The 17,364-nt window shown below is 54.7% G+C and overlaps 2 protein-coding genes across 2 annotated transcripts in view; one reads left to right on the forward strand and one right to left on the reverse strand.

The window, feature by feature from the left end:
- The window catches only part of SAMD4B (sterile alpha motif domain containing 4B), a 37,731-nt gene extending 27,494 nt beyond the window's left edge, over positions 1-10,237 (reverse strand). Inside the window, exon 1 of the mRNA XM_040976334.1 lies at positions 10,206-10,237. The gene's annotated coding sequence lies outside the window, so the exon portion shown is untranslated. The remainder of the gene's footprint in view (positions 1-10,205) is intronic.
- Positions 10,238-13,160: 2,923 nt separating this feature from the next.
- On the forward strand, positions 13,161-17,364 carry GMFG (glia maturation factor gamma). Its single transcript, XM_040976337.1, has 7 exons — positions 13,161-13,246; positions 13,660-13,756; positions 13,852-13,901; positions 14,512-14,561; positions 16,434-16,516; positions 16,993-17,066; positions 17,165-17,364. The coding sequence occupies exons 1-7, from the start codon at positions 13,244-13,246 to the stop codon at positions 17,234-17,236; spliced, it is 429 nt and encodes a 142-aa protein (XP_040832271.1). The 5' UTR covers positions 13,161-13,243; the 3' UTR covers positions 17,237-17,364.

The following is a 17,364-nucleotide window of genomic DNA, read 5'->3' on the forward strand; positions in this document are numbered from 1 at the left end:
AAAAATCACCCCCCAAAGAGGAGGAGATAACTAGCCATGAATGTCTTAAGAGGTGGCACACAGGAGGGACGTTAGATTTGTTCCTTTACACCAGGACAGAAAATCAGGATAGAAGGTTAAGAGGTGATATGGGAAATGCTGAAAGTCAAGAAACATTCAGCTCTAGTTATGCTCTCGCCATTATTTCATTCTGATTTGAAGCTAGTCTATTTCTCTTCTCTAAAACATGGAGGTGAAGCAAGTGGCCTAGCGTAGACAGAGCACGCCAGTTTGCCTCACAGGCCAAGTGAGACAGGGAGAGGCTGCAGGCGCACTTAGCAGAAGGATCCAGAAGAAATGGAGCTATGGGGATATTTCTCGACAGAGAATCAGCACTAAAATTTTTGCTAAATTAATTTTTTTTAAATTTTATTTATTGGAAAGGCAGATATACAGAGAGGAGAGAAAGAGAGGAAGATTTATTGCCTGATGATCCACTCCCCAAGTGGCTGTAACGGTCAGAGCTGAGCTGATTTGAAATCAGGAGCCAGAAGCTTTTTTTGCATTTCCTATGCAGGTACAGGGTTCCAAGGCTTTGGGTCGTCCTCGATTGCTTTCCCAGGCCACAAGCAGGGACTTGGATGGGAAGCAGGGCTGCCAGGATTAGCACCAGCACCCATATGGGATCCCGGCAGGTGCAAGGTGAGGACTTTACTTCCCAATGCCCACAATAGAAGGGCTCAGCCAGGCCAAAGCAAGGGGCAGCCCTCATGTGGACAGCAGGGACCCAAGAACCTGGGCCACCATCTACTTCCTTCCCAGGGCTGGGTCAGAAGTGGAGGGAAGACTCAAACCAGAACTCCAGCAGGAGATTCTGGCTTCACAGTCAGTAGCTTAACATATCACACCCCAATGCTGGCCCCTCAAATCACTAATCCTTTTCCGCTTCGAGAGTTCAACCCAGTGGTTAAGACATTGCTTCAAACACCCAATGCCAGGCCTGGTGCAACAGCCTAGTGGCTAAAGTCCTTGTTATGCAAGCGCTAGAATCCCATATGGGTACCAATTCGTGTCCTGGTGGCCCCGCTTCCCATCCAGCTTCCTGACACACGAGGACGGCCCAAAGCCTTGGGACCTTGCACCTGTGTGGAAGACCTAGAAAAGGCTCTAGGCTCCTGGTTTCAGATTAGCTTAGCTCTGGCCATTGCAGTCACTTGGGGAGTGAATCATCTGATGGAAGATCTTCCTCTCTGCATATCTGATTTTCCAATAATAAATAAATAAATAAATAAATAAATAAATATTTAAAAACAAAACAAACAAAAACCACCCAATACCCACATGTCACACTGGCGTCCCTGGTTTAAGTCTTAGCCCCTGTTTCTGATCCAGCTTCCTGCCAACATGCACCATGGGAGGCAGGGGATGACTCCAATAGCTGCAAGTTTGTAAAGAGTTGAAATTAAAATACTGCAACTTTCTCATGAACTTTGTAAAGCTCCCCTGTAAGCGTATAGCACAGTCGTGGGAATGTCCAGTCTAGGGGCCATATAAAGCCTGTGAAATCATTTCACTTTGCCCTGCCAAGACAGCTGCAGGTAGGAACTGTATTGCTGGGGCCAACACCATGGCTCAATAAGCTAATCTTTTGCCTTCAAGCGCAGGCATCCCATGTGGGTGCCAGTTCATGTCTTTACTGCTCTACTTCCCGTCCAGCTCCCTGCTTACGGCCTGGGAAAGCAGTGGATGGCTCAACAACCTGTTCCCCTGCACTCACGCTGGAGATCTGGAGCAGGCTCCTGCTCTCGGACTAGCTCAGGTACTGCCGTGCGCCATTTAGGCAGTGATCTTTCCCTCCGTCTCCTCTCCCCTCTCTGCCTTTGCAAAAATAAACAAACCTTAAAAGAAAAAAGGAATTGCATTGCTAGAACGATCCAGTAAATCTACAGCAGGCTAACTTTTAAGTTAATAGTTTTGTTTGGTCCATGAATGATGTCACAAATACTCACATGTCCTTTGGCAGAGAAAAAAAAAATTCTCCAGTCTTTGCACAGAAAAATGTGTAGAAGAATACACTCCATTTACATTGTTAGCTTGGAGATGGTAATTATTATTATTAACACTCTATGTCACTTTGTGCCATTTCACTAATTTCAAGTGAACCACTGGTATTTTTATAAGAACTTAGGAGTCAGTGTTGTGGCATAATGGGCAAAGCTAATGTCTCCAGTGCCACTATGCCATGTGGGCACCAGCTTGGGGCCTGGCTGCTCTACTTCTGATCCAGCTACCTGCTAATGTGCCTGGGAAAGCAGTGGAGGATGGCCCACATGCCTGGGCCCCTGTACCCACATGAAACATGCAAGAAGCTCCTGGGTTCTGGCTTTGGTCTGGCCCCGGCCATTGTGGTAGTAAAATGACAGATGGAAGATTCTTTTTCAAAGAAATATATCAAACTTTAAAAGAGAAATAATTAAAAAGCAAACAAAACAAAAAACCACAACCTTAATACTGCCTTCTGCTTGCCGACCGAGTCAGAAAGAGCACTGTGATTAACTATCAGCTAATGGTCAGTGCGTCCTGGACACAGGACAGACGGGCAGCAGCTCACATGCTGGAAGAAACAAAATCCCTTTCCTTCAGAGCTCCAGCAGCTGCCTCAACATACGAAAGAATCTGAAACTGCATCTGTCCCAGAATGGGGCTGGCTGCCATGTGAGGTAATGAGGGCCATGGCTGCTGGAAGTGGTCAAGTGGAGGCTGGCCCAACATCCCCAGGGAGTGGGAGGGATTCCTTCGCTGGGTGGCAACTCCTGAGAGGGAAGGCCACGTTACTATTTCAGAGAGAACATTTGTGACGTGAGGATGGCTAAGCCAACAGCACTGACAGCACAAGGATGACCCAGTCCACAAGCAGACCCAAGTTGTGCATTTTCCTTCCCTAACTTCATTCACCGGGTTGATACTTTCCTAAGCAGCAGAACTGTATTCGCCAAGTGAGCTGCTGACGAGCCACAGAGCCAGCCTCCTGCCTTAAGCCCTGTGCTAAAAGCAGAGTCTGGGGACAGAAGAGGGTCTCAGACATGATGTTTACGAGGCCAGGCTTTGCAGCAGGCTCACTGGTGGGAACTACGCTGAGTGGGGGCAGCCCTGCATGCCTGAAAGGAAAAGTCACTGCTCAGCTCTCAGCCATGACAGCCAGGTGGGAACGTGGGTCTCATTCTGTCATGTCTTACAATATTTTTCAAAGAACTGGAAATCTGGCTTTTAGATAAAATTGGGGCAAACACTGCCCAGCAGGTTAAGCCATCATTTGCAGCGCAGACATTCCATACCGGAGAGCTGGTTTTTAAGTCTCCGCAGCTCCCCTGATGCCCCTGGGAGACCACAGTCAGTGGCCCGAGTGGCTGGGGCTCCTGCTGCCTTCGTGGGAGACCTGGGTGACGTTGGCAGCTCGTGGCTTGGCCCTGGCCCAGTCCTGGTTGTTGCAGCCACTTGGGAAGTCAATCAGTAAATAGAATACCTCTCTGTCTCTCCCTCCTTCTCTGTCACCTTTTCAAGTGAATAAATAAAACCAAGTTTCATTTTCTAATAATATTGGAAAGTGATTCATATTTAAGCAGCAACACTGGGCCCAGCATGGTAGCCTAGTGGTTAAAGTCCCTGCCATGCATGGGCCAGGATCCCACATTGGTGCCGCTCTGTGTCCCAGCTGCTCCACTTCCCATCCAGCTCCCTGCTTGTGACCTGGGAAAGCAGTCAAGGACGGCCCAAAGCTTTGGGACCCTGCACCTGTGTGGAGATAGGGAAGAGGCTCCTGGCTCCTGGCTTCAGATCGGTGCAGCACCAGCTGCTGCGGCCACTGGGGGAGTGAATCAGTAGACATAAGATCTTTCTCTATCTCCTTCTCTGTATATCTGCCTTTCCTAAAAAAACAACCAAACAAAAAACCTTCAAAATATATACTTACACGTATACATATATACGATCTGCGATACAGAAATCTAGCAGTGCCCTCAGGTGAGACACAGAAGGTCCAGCCCTCGCCCAGGCCAGCGCGATGACCCAGGCCGTGTCACTGAGGTGAGATGCTCCAGGTCAGCCACCTGCCTTCAGAGCTCCTGCTGCTCTAACAACGCTCCCGTCTCCTCTGCAGTTCCGGGGCAGGAATCTGCTTTCCCTCCCCTGTTTTCTCATCAACAGCATGGCACCTACTCTCAGAGCTGGAAGGATCCATAACTTAGCTATTCCCAGATTCCTCTCTCTTAAATCCCACCAAGTCCTGTGTCTCTACGCCCAACGTCCATCTGCTTCTCCCGCCGCCCACCATCCTCAACCGGACAGATGCCTCCCAGCTCACCTGCTCTCCCTCTCACCTCTGGGCTCCTGCACCTGCTCACCCCCAGATCACGGGGCCAGTGCCCTCGTCAGTCAGATCTGGCCGTGCGTGCCCCAGTTTTACTTTATTTCCCCAGCAGGAAGGAGTCTTTGATGTCATCACTGAGATGTTTTCCTTCAAAGATTGCATTTCTACATTTCTTCCACAAACGCCTAGACTGTAAAATCCACGAGGGAGAGGAAGGCTGTGTTCGTGACTCAATCTCCCACGACCAGCCCAGCACCCGGCACACAGCAGGTCCTGAAAAAATATCTGCAAGCCGCTTCCCAACCTGCAGCAGTTCTTTACGTGCAGCAAGGCTTGGCCGACAGTCCTACGCCCGGATATGCCTGGATATGCCTGCAGTCGGCGCCTCCTGACCTTGCACGCTACACCTGACTCCACCCACTTGTTGTTTGCTATAGAACATAAGCACCACTGAGTCTCAGGACTTGGCTTGATTCGTGTCTGTGCTCTCTAGAGCTCAGAGTAAGTGCCTTCACAGGTTGTTTAGCAAACGAGGAAGGCTAGAGACCTGTGACGCCATACCCTGCTCTTCTCTAACTTTCCCTCAAGCAGATTCTACTCCAAGTTTACACTAACTCAGACAAAACTCCACTCACTGAAGACTACTGCTCAATTTTCTTACAAAGTTCCAAGGCCTTGGGCCTGGTGTGGTGGCCTAGAGGCTAAAGTCCTCGTCCTGAACGCTCCAGGATCCCATATGGGCGCCGGTTCTAATCCTGGCAACCTACTTCCCATCCAGCAGCGGAAAGCAGTGGAGGACGGCCCACAGCCTTGGGACCCTGCACCCGCGTGGGAGACCTGGAACAGCTCCTGGCTCCTGATTGGCTCAGCACCAGCCGTTGCGGTCATTTGGGGAGTGAATCATTGGACGAAAGGTATTTCTCTCTGTCTCTTCCCCTCTCTCTATATATCTGACTCTGCAATAAAAATAAATAAATCTTTAAAACAAAACAAAAAGTTCCAAGGCCTTGACATCCAAAACTGAGGTGAGGGGACCAAACATCCGTACTCCCAGATTCCACTGCCTTGAAGCCAACACCACTCCCAGTTGACCATCTCACCCTGCCTCTCCCAGTGAGTCCCCAAAGGAAGGTCCACTTAGGTCAGGCAGAGCATCAACTGGCAGACAGGTCACATGGCAGAACTCAGTTCTCTCTGGCTTAACAAGAAGATGGAGCTCAGCACCCAGAGTTCAGAGCACATCTCAGGATCTCGACTCCAGATGGGAAGTCTCAGCAAAGGAACCATTCTCTTTCCTCTGCAGCCACTAAGTGCTAGGCCTTCAACCTGGAGTTACTGGGACCCATGTTGCATTGTAGTGGATAAAGCTACTGACTACAACATGAGCAACCCACATGAGTGCCAGTTTATGTCCTGGCTGCCCCACTTCTAATCCAGCTCCCTGTTAGTGTGCCTGGGAAAACAGCGGAAATGGTCCAAGCGCTTGGGCCCCTGCAGCCATGTGGCTTCAAGCCAGCCAACCTCTGGCCTTTGCAGCCATTTGGGGACTGAACCAGTGCATGGTTTGGACTCTCCCTTTGAAACAAATTTAAAACAAAACAAACCTGGAGCTGTGGAGGGCCCTCTCTGTCACCACAAGGCAGAAAGGTCAAGGAGGAAGCGATCAGCAGAAAAACGAGAAGAGACAGCTGAGAATGTTATTTGTACTCCTGGATCCAGCCAAGTCTGAAATCATCCCAGCTATGGACTTTTCAGTAACAAGAACCAATTAATTCCCTTTCTGATTAAGCCACATTGAGCCAATGTTTTGTCACTTACGGCATTAAGAGTCCTAGCCAACATGACCCTTTGCTAACACTGAGCATGTATGTGCAAAGCACTATACTAGTCTAAGTATTTTATGTGTATTACTTTATCTAATCTTTCTAACAATTCTATGAAAAACAATATCATCATTACCTTCATTTTTTAGCTGTGGAAAGCTAAGTTCTGGCAAAGTCAAGTAACTTGTCCTCAGTCACAAAACCGGGAAGTACTGCTGTGGGCTGCCAACCCACTCTGGTGGAAGAGGGTGAAAATCTGATAGCGGCACTTCACGCCGCCCTGCACCCAGCCCTCCATGACAGGGAACCCTCCGACCGCATGACAGAGGCAGCATCACCTTAAAACAGGCCTTCCGTTGGGTCCACCTGTGGAAGATGAGGACAACACTCGTTTACCTACCTCCTGGGGTTCCTGGACTCTGAGACAGCAGAAGCCAAGCACTTGAACAGTGGCTGGCCAACAGTGAGCATTCCCTAACAGCAGTCAGGGTCATCCCTCTGTGGGTGACTAGAGTGCAACTGGCCAAGGCCTTGCAAATGCAAGAGAGCGAGACAGAGAGAGAAAGATCCTTTGCCTCTCTGTCCGCCGGGGGAGGGGGAATGGTACGATGGGTAAGGCGAACAAACCTGCTGCTAAGCTGTTCGCCTGCACAGGAAGCACCTGTGGAAATGCTGGCCAAACAGTGCAAATGCCACCTTTCCCAAGAAGTTTTTCCAAAAAAAGGGGCTCCCTCTTAGTGCTAAGCTTCCACAGCACCTAGCTGGGACCTCCCGTCCTTCCTATGTCCTCTCCTGACTGTCAGCTCCCTGGCAGCAGCATGTAGTGGGACCCGTTTGTTCTTCTCAGCCCTAAAGAAGAGAAAGCCCTGGAGAAAGTGGAGTCCTGCGGAGGCCCCAGACTTACAGAGGCTAAGGGGGTGGGGGGAGGACAACCAGGACGGGGTGGAGACGGGTCCTCAAGAACAAGACTTGGCCCTGGTCACTCAAGAGTCAGGAGATAGCACAGAGGAATGTGCCACGGTCAGGACAAGGTGGGCTGGGCAAAGAGAAGCAAGCAGTGTGTGCGCAAAGCCTGACGTGGGGAGACAGCTGAGGCACCTGGAGATTTTGGTCACATGCAGGAGAAAGATGTGTTCCTTCTCCACAGACTGCCCAAAACGTGCAGAGGGAAAGCGCCCTCTACCCACTGCAGGATTCAGAGAGGGACAAGACATCCCTGTGCTTCCAGAGCTCCCAGCCCAGGGCGACTGGCTGGACAAGCACATCCAACTAGCCAAGTAGCGCTCTAGGAGGCACAACAGAGGACTCAGAAGCTGAAGGTCAGAAGGCAGAGACCTGAGGGTGCCTCGAGGAGAGGGCGCCACCGTGGAAAGGGCTGCATGAAGAGAGGAGTGGGAGCAGAGACATGAGGCTGAAGGTGGGCTGCAGGGCGAGCTGGAGGAGAAAGTGCTGGAGAACTTCTGCAAGCTCATGTCTGAACTCGTTACTCAGAGGGTGGATGACCCTGTGGGGACATCAAGAGCCTTTTCAAGTAGGGGTAGGGATCCTCCTGGAGAAGGAGGATCTGCCAAAGGAACTCCAGGAAAACATGGGGTGCAGTGGGGTCCAGGTGCACACCAAGACAGCTTTCAAGTGACTTTTTGCAGGGAAATGGAATTCCTGCTGCGCGGGGGCTCTCAAACTTGAGCATGCAACAGAATCCAAGCTGGGCCCAACCCCTGGGTCTCCGACTCCTGGTCTGCATGGACCCAGGAATCTGCATTTCTAGTGATACTGCTATTGCTGCTCCTGGGACCACACGTACAGAACTGCTGCCACAGGGAAGGAACCACTTTGCCAGGAAGCCCCCAAAGGGAAAGAGGCAGAAGGCAGTGGGGAGAGTGGTCAGGAAGCCTCAGAGCAAGGGGGGCCGAGGGACCCACCACCTCCGAAGGATGGAGAGGAAGGTGTTCATGCGGGATGGGGGGGTGGCAGTGTCCCCGGGGGGCCTTTCAAGGCAGACAGGCGGAGTGTGGAAGATGTGGCGGCCCCTGCAGGGCAGGCCCAGGAAGGCGCTGAGGCAATTCTGGAGGAAGGAGAATGAGGACCCAAGGGCAAGGGGATTCCCAAGGGGCACCTCCAACAGGGGCCTACAGAGACTCTGGGCACACAAGTCTCAGGAGGCACCAGGGGCAGGTGGCAGATGCAGGGCAGCTGAGGGGAAATTGCTGAGTGTCTGGGGGAAGGCTGCGGGAGCGGGGCAGGTGGCAGAGGAGCCTCAGCTCAGGTGCCATCTCTGAGGGAGGTCCACGAGGGAGATGGGGATCTCCCCCAGGGGCCGGGCGCAGCAGGGTACAGAGTCACTGCAGGGAAGGGACCGGGACATTTCTCCAGAGGGTTTAAGGGAGTCCGTGGGAGAACTCTCCAGAAACTCTGTCAGTAAGGCAGGTCTCTGAGCAGTCATGGGGGGGGTGACCTCTGGGAGGGGTTTCCAGGGCCCAGAGCAGAAGCCTTGAGGGCGGCTGCTGGGGCCCTTGAGAAAGTTAAGGGGGAGCAATCCTAAAACCCCATCTCTGAGGGATCAGGAAGATCTTGGGGTGTCCAGGGGGCTGTGGGGAGGCTCCTGAGGAATTTCAAGTAGGCTGATGCAGGGCAGATTTTGAAAGGTTATCTAACAAGGGTTCTTGAGAGGATGACAGAAATTATGAAGGAACTGCCTGGAATCCTGAAATAATTCCTGGAACATGTGGTGTGGGTTACTGGCAAGGACCTGGGAATACACGTAAGGGGTTTGGGAAGAGGATTTTGGAATATGGGAGAAAACTCTTCTGGAGATTTTAAGGTAAAGATATATCAAGGGAAAAAAAAGTGGAGGTCCATGAGAGTGATCTCCAAAATATTCCAGGATGGGCAAGATCTGGAAGAGGCAGGGATTGGTAACTGGGGGCGTGGTAGTGCGAGGCAACTGCATTAGGGCAGGGATGGGGTGACTTCGGAACCTGGGGGCTTTTCAGGGTCTCTGAGGAAAAAAATTTTGGGGTGTGTGTGTGGTGGGGGAGGATCTCCAGGGGAGGATGTTCAAACATCCATGAACAAGATCTCAAGTATTTGGGGGGGGGCTATGAGGCAGAAGCTGCCAGATTTCTGGAATGGGAGGGGTAGGTAGGTGGCAAAAATTCTTGGGTTAAGTCAGTGTGGGGGGTGGGCGGTGGAGACGGCTGGGATTCTGGAATGTCCGGGGTTCTGAAGGGGATTTTTTTTTGGGGGGGGGAGTCTCCCCCTGATGGAGGCTGCCGCGGGCCTTTCAGAGAGGCCAGTCCCCTGGAGACACAGCGAGGTGACTGTGGAGCTGAGAGGCAGGGTGGCCTCAGCTGCGACACCACTGCCTACTGGGGAAAAGATGGGGCGCTGGGGAGGGGGGCTGTGGGGAGAGGCTGGAAGATGGGCGCTGGGTGGGGGCTATAGGGCGCTGGGGAGGGGGTGCTACGGGGAGAGGCTGGAAGCTGGGGCGCTGGGGTGGGGGGCTACGGGCAGGGGCTGTAAGATAGGGCACTGGTAAGGGGGGACGGCTACAACCAGAGGCTGGAAGATGGGGCGCCGGGGTGGGGGCTACGGGGAGAGGCTGGAAGCCGGGGCGCTGGGGAGGGGGTGCTACGCGGAGAGGCTGGAAGATGGGGTGCTGAGGGTGGAGGGCTACGGTCAGAGGCTGACGGCGCACAAGGAAGGTCTGGAAGGTCAGGAGCCAGGTCTCCCGGGGCCCCTCGGCCATCCCACCGCCCCCACCCCGAGGTGAGCAGGCTCTCCGAGGGAAGCGATCTGACGAGGCCTGGGAGGAGGCAGCCTCGGCCACGGCGGCAGGGCTCCTCTGACGGCCTCGGCCTCCCCACCCGAGGCCCGCGTGCTGGGTCCCGCCGCCGCCACCGCCGCCACCGCCGCCCCGCGGCTCGGGGTCCCTGAGGGGGCGGGGCCGCCGCGCGGCCTGGGTCGCCCGGAGGGGAGCCCCGCGCGCCCCGACCCGCCACCGCCCCGCGCTCGCCTGGCCTGGCCTGAGAACTCACCGCCTCGGCCTCGGCCTCCTCCTCCGCCGCCGCCGCCGCTCGGGCCTCCTCAGGGCACTGCCGCCGCCGCCGTCGCCCCCTCTGCGGCCCGCGAGCTCCCCTCCCTCCTCCTCCCGCACCGACCACCACCGCCGCCGCCGCCGCCGCCGTCGCGCTGCGTCACCGCGCCGTGCGTCACCGCCCCTGACCCCGCCCCGACGAGGCCGCCGCGCGCTGCCATTAGCTGACGCCCAGATGACGAACAGCATGTCAGCCAACCAGTGGCGAGGGCAGCCCGAAGGGCGGGAGGTGTGCTCCGAGAAAGGCGGGGTCCTGGTAGGGAGGAGAGAAATGGGGCTGGAACGAGGTCCGAGAGGCCCGCCCCCTCCTCCCTGGGATTGGTCGAACGCGAGGGGTGACGGGCAGGCGGCCAGGCCCTGGAGGCTCGAGGCTGGCGAGGCGGGGAAGGGGAGGGGCGCGCCAGCGTTGCCAATGGCAACGGGCCCGACGGAGACAGGGATTGGGCCTCCAGGCCCGCAGGGGGCAGTCTCGCGCCGGTTTACCTCAGCGGCCACGCGCCAAGTCACAATTCCTATTCTGGCGTTCGGGGGTAGTCTCTCTTCCCAGACCTCCCGACACACCCCGCCTCAGGCATCTGACCCCTGTGGGCTCCCCCCGCCAATGACTCCGGGGGCCAGGCTGAATTCCTGGCTCCAGGAATCTTGGGGATCTCAGCAGCCTCTCCCCGAGCCTCTGTCACATGGCTAGAGTGAGGCAAGAGCTACCCCTTTCGTACGGAATGCCTGGCGAGCGCTTGGCACCCAGGAGGCCTCAAGCCGTGGGAGTTGTTACTCGGGCTTCTGTGGCAATCTGGTTCTTCTACATACTGTCCCGGATGAGAGGGCACTGACCAGAGAGCGACCGATACAGGCAGGGCTGGTTCCTGGAACTCGAAGAAATGCAGTCAGGGTGGGGTGTGGAGTTCAAGACAGGGAGTGGTGGTGAGACAGGAGCCAGAAGTTTGGCCACTTTTGAGAGAGTTTGGACTTGTCCTGAGGTAGCTTCAAGCTGGGGAGGGTCACGGTGAGTTGGAGTTTGGGAAAGATGGCTTTGGCTTACCTAATGGAGGGCAGATCTGTGGAGGAAGACGTGAATCTAGGAGCAGACAGTGCAAGGAGACACCTGAGGGGTGGGTGGAGGAGAGAGGAGCGATTGCACTAGGACCAGAATTGGGCGGGGGGACACCCAGAAAGTTGAGTGTGCAGGACCAGACTGGCTGGAGGGTGGGGTCTCAGAGAAGCCGTTGGGGCAGGTGCCTTGCCCAGTGTTGGAAGCCCAGGGGGCTGTGTAGCCTAAGGGAGGCTGGAGGCAGGGTTGTGAGACTATCCAAGCTGGTAACTGAAGGTGTGGAAGTTAGTGGCCTACTGGGGGAGGGGAGACGAAGGCCAGGTGGGGATATGCAAGGTTCCAGCCAAAAAACGGATTCTCTCCAGGAAGGCTGAGGTGATGTGGAGCTGGAGGGGTGAGGAGGAGAACCCTGGCTCTTCTTGCTGTGAGGAAGGCCATTTCCACCATCCCCAACCCCATTCCCCACCTCCTACACTCAGCACCAACTTTCACATAGCACACTGTGTTTGATGAATGCTGGTTCGGTCATTAATATTCCTTAAGTAACAACAGGTGCCAGGCTTTGCCTAGAGTGCTAGAAATGAAGGCAACCTATGAAGCAGCCCTGACTTCAGGGATCTCTTATGGGTGCCAGTTCTAATCCAGGCGGCCCCACTTCCCATCCAGCCCCCTGCTTGTGGCCTGGGAAAGCAGTTGAGGATGGCCCAAGGCCTTGGGACCTTGTGCCCACGCAAGAGACCCAAAAGAGGCTCTGGGTTCCTGGCTTCAGATTGGCTCAGATCGGCTCAGCTCCAGCTGTTGCAGTGGCTTGGAGAGTGCATCAACAGACAGAAAATCTTCCTCTCTGTCTCTCTTCCTCTGCATATCTGACTTTCCAATAAAAAAAAAAAATCCTAAAAAAATGTATTTTTAAAAAAATAGAGGTAAATTTTTTAAAAAGAGAGAGACCAATTGGGAAGATAAGCTGGTGCAGCCCGTGTGGAGGATTCTTTCAAAGACATTTTGCTGAAAAGTGAAGGAGGTGGCTTGCAGGTTTTAGCTCAGGAAATGATGCCATGTGTCAGCTGGGGGAGAGGCTCCGTGTGCGAAGGTCACTGAGGGAGGGGTGAGGGCGGCTGCAGGGGGGTCCTTGAGCTGCTGGGGGATGGGATCCAGCGGGAGAAAGGGAACCAGCAAGGCTAGCCCTCAAATAGGCTGAGGTCCCGGAAAACTGGTCTTTTGTTGGCTGACCACTTCCCCCTTAAATCCGATGTGTTTTCTGATAAATTCGATTGGCTTTTATTATTTCTCCTTTATGTATGTGACAGGATATGATATTGATGTTTTTTTTTAAATGTATGTGTGTAAGTAGCAGACATTATCCAGTGCTGTAATTTCAGGGGGTGGGACTGGGGGAGACAAAGCCTTGCTCTTGAACTCCCAGGCCCTGGTGAGGCCCACGAGGGAGACATTACCGTCACCCAGGCTGTGCAGCGGTGGCCCTCTAGTTGCTCCATCACCATCATGGACGGCTGACTGCCTAGCACAGGCCTCCATGCTGTCCTTGTCCAGCTCTGGGAGTTAAGGACTCACCAGCAGGCAAGTGTAAGAAGATTTCCTGGAGGACAAGCATGAAGAGCTTTTGCCTCTGATGGGCCGCCTTTTGGACACAGCCTCCGGGCCAGGAGAGGCGTGAGGCTACCTACGCACCTTGGAGAAGCAGAGCTGAGCCTGGCTGCTGAGCCTGGCAGGTACTGGCAGATGGGTGGGGGAGGAAGGAAGGAGGGGAGGAGCCCTCCGTGACAGTTGTCCCGGAAGGGGCATAAACAGGATGTGGTGTTGGATGCAAACTTCCCCCTGCCCCCATAGCCCGTCCCCTGCAGCCCCAATCCGGTCCCACCCCCCAGAGGCGAAGGAACTGAGAGCAGAGGAGGCCTCTGGACAGAAAAGCCATGGTCAGGAGGCGAGGAATCCCACGGGAAAGGCGGGGGGCTGGGAAGGCAGTCGGGTGAAGGTCTGCTGGGGAATGGAGGTCCTGTGCTGGACAGAGACCCAAGAGGGATGGTGGTTTTGGCTTTGATCCAGGCTAGTAGGGCTCCTGGGGCCACCTGGCGTGTTGGCTCAAGGTATCAACTGGAGAGGGTGGGGGTGGGGTGGGCAGCATGTTGAATGGTCTAAGTCTTGCTTTGCTCCTGGCCTGGCTAGCATAGCCTCTGTCCCAAGGGTTTCCCTGATTTCCTCAAAGCCTCAGCTGGGCTGGCTGGCGGGCCCTCCCCTCTGCCTTCGTGCACCATGGAAGTTTGGGGTGAAGGGATGGGGCCGCAAGGCTGAGACCAGACCAGCTGACCTCCTGCGGGGTCCCTGGCAGTCTGACTCCCTGGTGGTGTGCGAAGTGGACCCAGAGCTTAAGGAAAAGCTGAGGAAATTCCGCTTCCGAAAAGAGACGGACAACGCAGCCATCATCAGTGAGTGGCCTCTCCCTTCCCTGATGGGAGAGTGGGGGCTGGCAGGGAGGGTGGGCACCTGACTGCCTCCTGTGTGCCCTCCCTGCTCCCCCCAGTGAAGGTGGACAGAGACCGGCAGATGGTGGTGCTGGAGGAGGAGTTTCAGGTGAGGGGCTGGAGGGGGGACAGGACCAGGGGAGGGACCCGTGGGACTGAAGGCCACAGGGACCTGGAGGTGACGTTCCAGTTCGGCTGTGACCCTGGGCAGTAGATATTACCTGTTTGTGTCTCTGTTTCCTCATTGGGGAAGTGGGAGGAACATGGGGCCCCCTTTACGGGGCTGTGTGCAGAGCCAGTGTCGTGAGCCTTGGAGAGTGCAGAGAACAAGGCCTAGCTCAGACTGTGGCCTTGGTAAAGTGACGTGAGGATGGTGGGAGCAGAGAAGTCGGCCAAAAGCCTGCAGAAGCCCTCCATTCAAGGGTGGCCCTCCCCAGCGCCTGGCGTCACGTGGACACGGGTCTGGGGCTGCTGGGACAGAGAAGGGGTCCCTCTGACAGGAAGTGTTAGTCAAGGAGTTACAGCTTGACCCCAGGTAAATCTGAGATCTCTGCCTGCCACCCGTGCAACACTGGGAAAGTTGGGGATGCTAAGGGGTCCCGCTCCGTGGGCTGATGGGAGAATCAGTGACTTCACTCGCAGGCCTTTCTGAAAATGGCGTCTCTGCTTATTTCACAACCATCATTCCCCTTCCTGCCTCTCTGACATCCTTGCCCCAGAACATCTCCCCAGAGGAACTCAAAATGGAGTTGCCAGAGAGACAGCCCAGGTACTCGGGGTGGAGGGCTGGTGGGGAGGGCCGGGCTGTGGGGAGACGGGCCATGAGGGAACTAGGCATCGGGGAAGTGCTTGACTTCCAGTCCTATTCACGGGCTCGGAATCTCTATTTGAAGCCTAGAGTTCAAAGTCTAGAACTTTCTGTTGTCATAGTAATGTGTTTTTACATGATTTTTCAAATTTACATTTGCTAAGATTTATTTATTTTTATGGGGAGGCAGATTTACAGAGAGTAGGAGAGACAGAAAGATCTTCCATTAGCTGGTTCACTTCTCACAGAGCCACAATGGCTGGAGCTGCGCCTATCCGAAGCCAGGGGCAGGAGCTTCTTCTGGGTCTCCCATGTGGGTGGGTGCAGGGGCCTCAGGCTTTGGGCCATCCTCTGGTGCTCTCCCAGGCCACAAACAGCTAATTTGGAAGGGAATGGCCAGGATTCAAACTGCCATCCATTGGAATGCCAGTGCTATATCCAGAAGCTTAGCCTACATGGCAATTCGCCAGTCCCAGAAGGTGCATCTTAACTGCTGTGCCAAATATCTGTCCCCTTAAATAGCACGTTTTAGAGGAACACGATGGAGGCTGGCATTGTGTTGTCATGGATTCAGCTGTTTCCTGTAGTGCTGCCATCCCATACAGGTGCCGGTTTGAGTCCCGTTGCTCCACTTCTGATCGAGCCTCTTGCTAACACACTCAGGGAAGCACTGAAAAATGGCCCACGTCCTCAGACCCCTGTGCCCATGTAGGAGATCCGGGAGACGCTCCAGGCTCCTGCTCTGGTCTGGCTCAGCCTCGGTGGCCACGTGAGGAGTGGACCAATAGATGGAAGATCTCTCTCGCCCTCTCGCTGTAATTTTTTTTTAAAGATTTATTTACTTTTATTGTAAAGTCAGGTATATATAGGGAGGAGGAGAAGCAGAGAGGAAGATCTACCGTCTGCTGATTCACCCACCAACTGCCCGCAACAGCTAGAGCTGAGCCGATCCAAAGCCAGGCGCCGCTTCCGGGTCTCCCACACAGGTGCAGGGTCCCAAGGCTTTGGGCTTTGGGCCGTCCTCGACTGCTTTCCCAGGCCACAAGCAGGGAGCTGATGGGAAGAGGAGCAGCTGAGAAACAAACTGGGCACCCATATGGGATCCTGGAGCGTGGAAAGCGAGCACTTTAGGGCCCGTCACTGTAGCCTAGTTGAGGCAGTCGAGGACGGCCCAAAGCTTTGGGACCCTGCACCCGAGTGGGAGACCCAGAGGAGGCTTCGGGCTCCTGGCTTTTGATCAGCTCAGCTCTGGCTATTGTGGCCACTTGGGGAGTGAATCAGAGGACAGAAGATCTTCCTCTCTGTATATTTGACTTTCTTAAACAAAACAAAACAAAACAAAAAGGTGAGGACTTTAGCTGCTAGGATACCGCGCCAGCCCCTTTTTTAAAATCTTAAAGTAATAGATCATAATTATTGTAGAGGGAGACTACTAAGAAAAGGGGGGGAAAAACTCTTTTGTGAACAAGAGATCTCCTATATTCCTTTTTTTTTTTCTTTTTTTACTCGATTTGGTGCATCCTGTATCCAGTGCTGGTCACAGCCCAGGTTCTAGTACACGGACCTGACATGGAGCACTTCCTGGCTCCAGCTCTCTGCTCTCTCCGACCTTGGCACAAGTGGCCCTGGGCCTCAGTCTCCCACTCCACAGAGACCTGGGGAGGCAGCTCAGCACTTACTGTCAGCTTTGAGCTCACCAGCCTGGGACGTGGACAGGAATGCCAGGTTCCCAGACCCTGTGACGATGGCAGGCATGCGGACACAGATGATGGCGGTGTGGCCTTGGGCTCCCTGGCCAATGTCCCCAGCTTGAACTCCCTCTCGCTGCTGCAGGTTCGTGGTTTACAGCTATAAATACCTGCACGCGGACGGCCGAGTGTCTTACCCTCTGTGTTTCATCTTTTCCAGCCCTGTAGGTGAGACACAGCTCATCTCGCCTCTTGGATGATGTGTGGGGTGGAGGGAGGCAGGTGCACGGCAGTGCAGGTGTGCGCATGCGTGTGGATGCGTGCCTGCACCCGGGTCGGCCGGCCCTGCATTAGAATGGGATTGTGACAGCCCGCGTGTGTCTGGGGGAGCGTGGAAGGGTGAAGGCGGGGAGGTGGAGGGTGGGTTGGTTCCGTGCCCTCCAGGACCCCCAGCTGTCTTCCTGCTGAGGGCCCAGAGAATTCCTGTCTGGCTCTTAAGTCATCCTGAGAGCCTCAGAATCACTTAAAACAACCAGAAACAATCCAGAAACCCTCGAGCACAGCCTCCAGCCCCCCCCCACCCCGCCCCCACCCCAGAAGGTTTCTGAGACCCTCAGGAAATCGGCTGGGCCCAAGGAACGTGACCTACGTTTTCTAGAACCTGGGTCCTCCTCTGTGGCTCACCCTTCTGCTTCTCCACGCAGGCTGCAAGCCCGAGCAGCAGATGATGTACGCTGGTAGTAAAAACAGGCTGGTGCAGACGGCCGAGCTCACGAAGGTCGGGGTGCAGGCTCTGGAGTGGGAGGGAGGAGGGACTGGGACCTGGGAGCTGCAGGAGGAGGGGTCAGAGGTCCTCACAGCCGGATTTGTTCTCAGGTGTTTGAAATCCGCACCACCGAAGACCTCACCGAGGCCTGGCTCCGAGAGAAGCTGGCTTTCTTTCGTTGACTCTTCCGATCTGGCTTGGATTGCTGACGTCCGATTCTCCAAGGGGCTGGGGACTGGGGATCCATCCCCCCTCCCGCACCAGCACGAGAAAAAGCTGAGACCTTAAATAAATTAAAAACTCAGAGGGA

This window comes from Ochotona curzoniae, unplaced genomic scaffold (assembly GCF_017591425.1).
Source record: "Ochotona curzoniae isolate NIBS_2020 unplaced genomic scaffold, NIBS_Ocur_1.0 contig_2699, whole genome shotgun sequence".
Classification (NCBI taxonomy): domain Eukaryota; kingdom Metazoa; phylum Chordata; class Mammalia; order Lagomorpha; family Ochotonidae; genus Ochotona; species Ochotona curzoniae.

Coding starts and splice junctions, on each gene's coding strand:
- GMFG (XM_040976337.1), top strand. Junction 13,902..14,511: donor TGCTGGAGGAGGAGTTTCAG/GTGAGGGGCTGG, acceptor TCCTTGCCCCAG/AACATCTCCCCAGAGGAACT. Junction 16,517..16,992: donor CATCTTTTCCAGCCCTGTAG/GTGAGACACAGC, acceptor TTCTCCACGCAG/GCTGCAAGCCCGAGCAGCAG.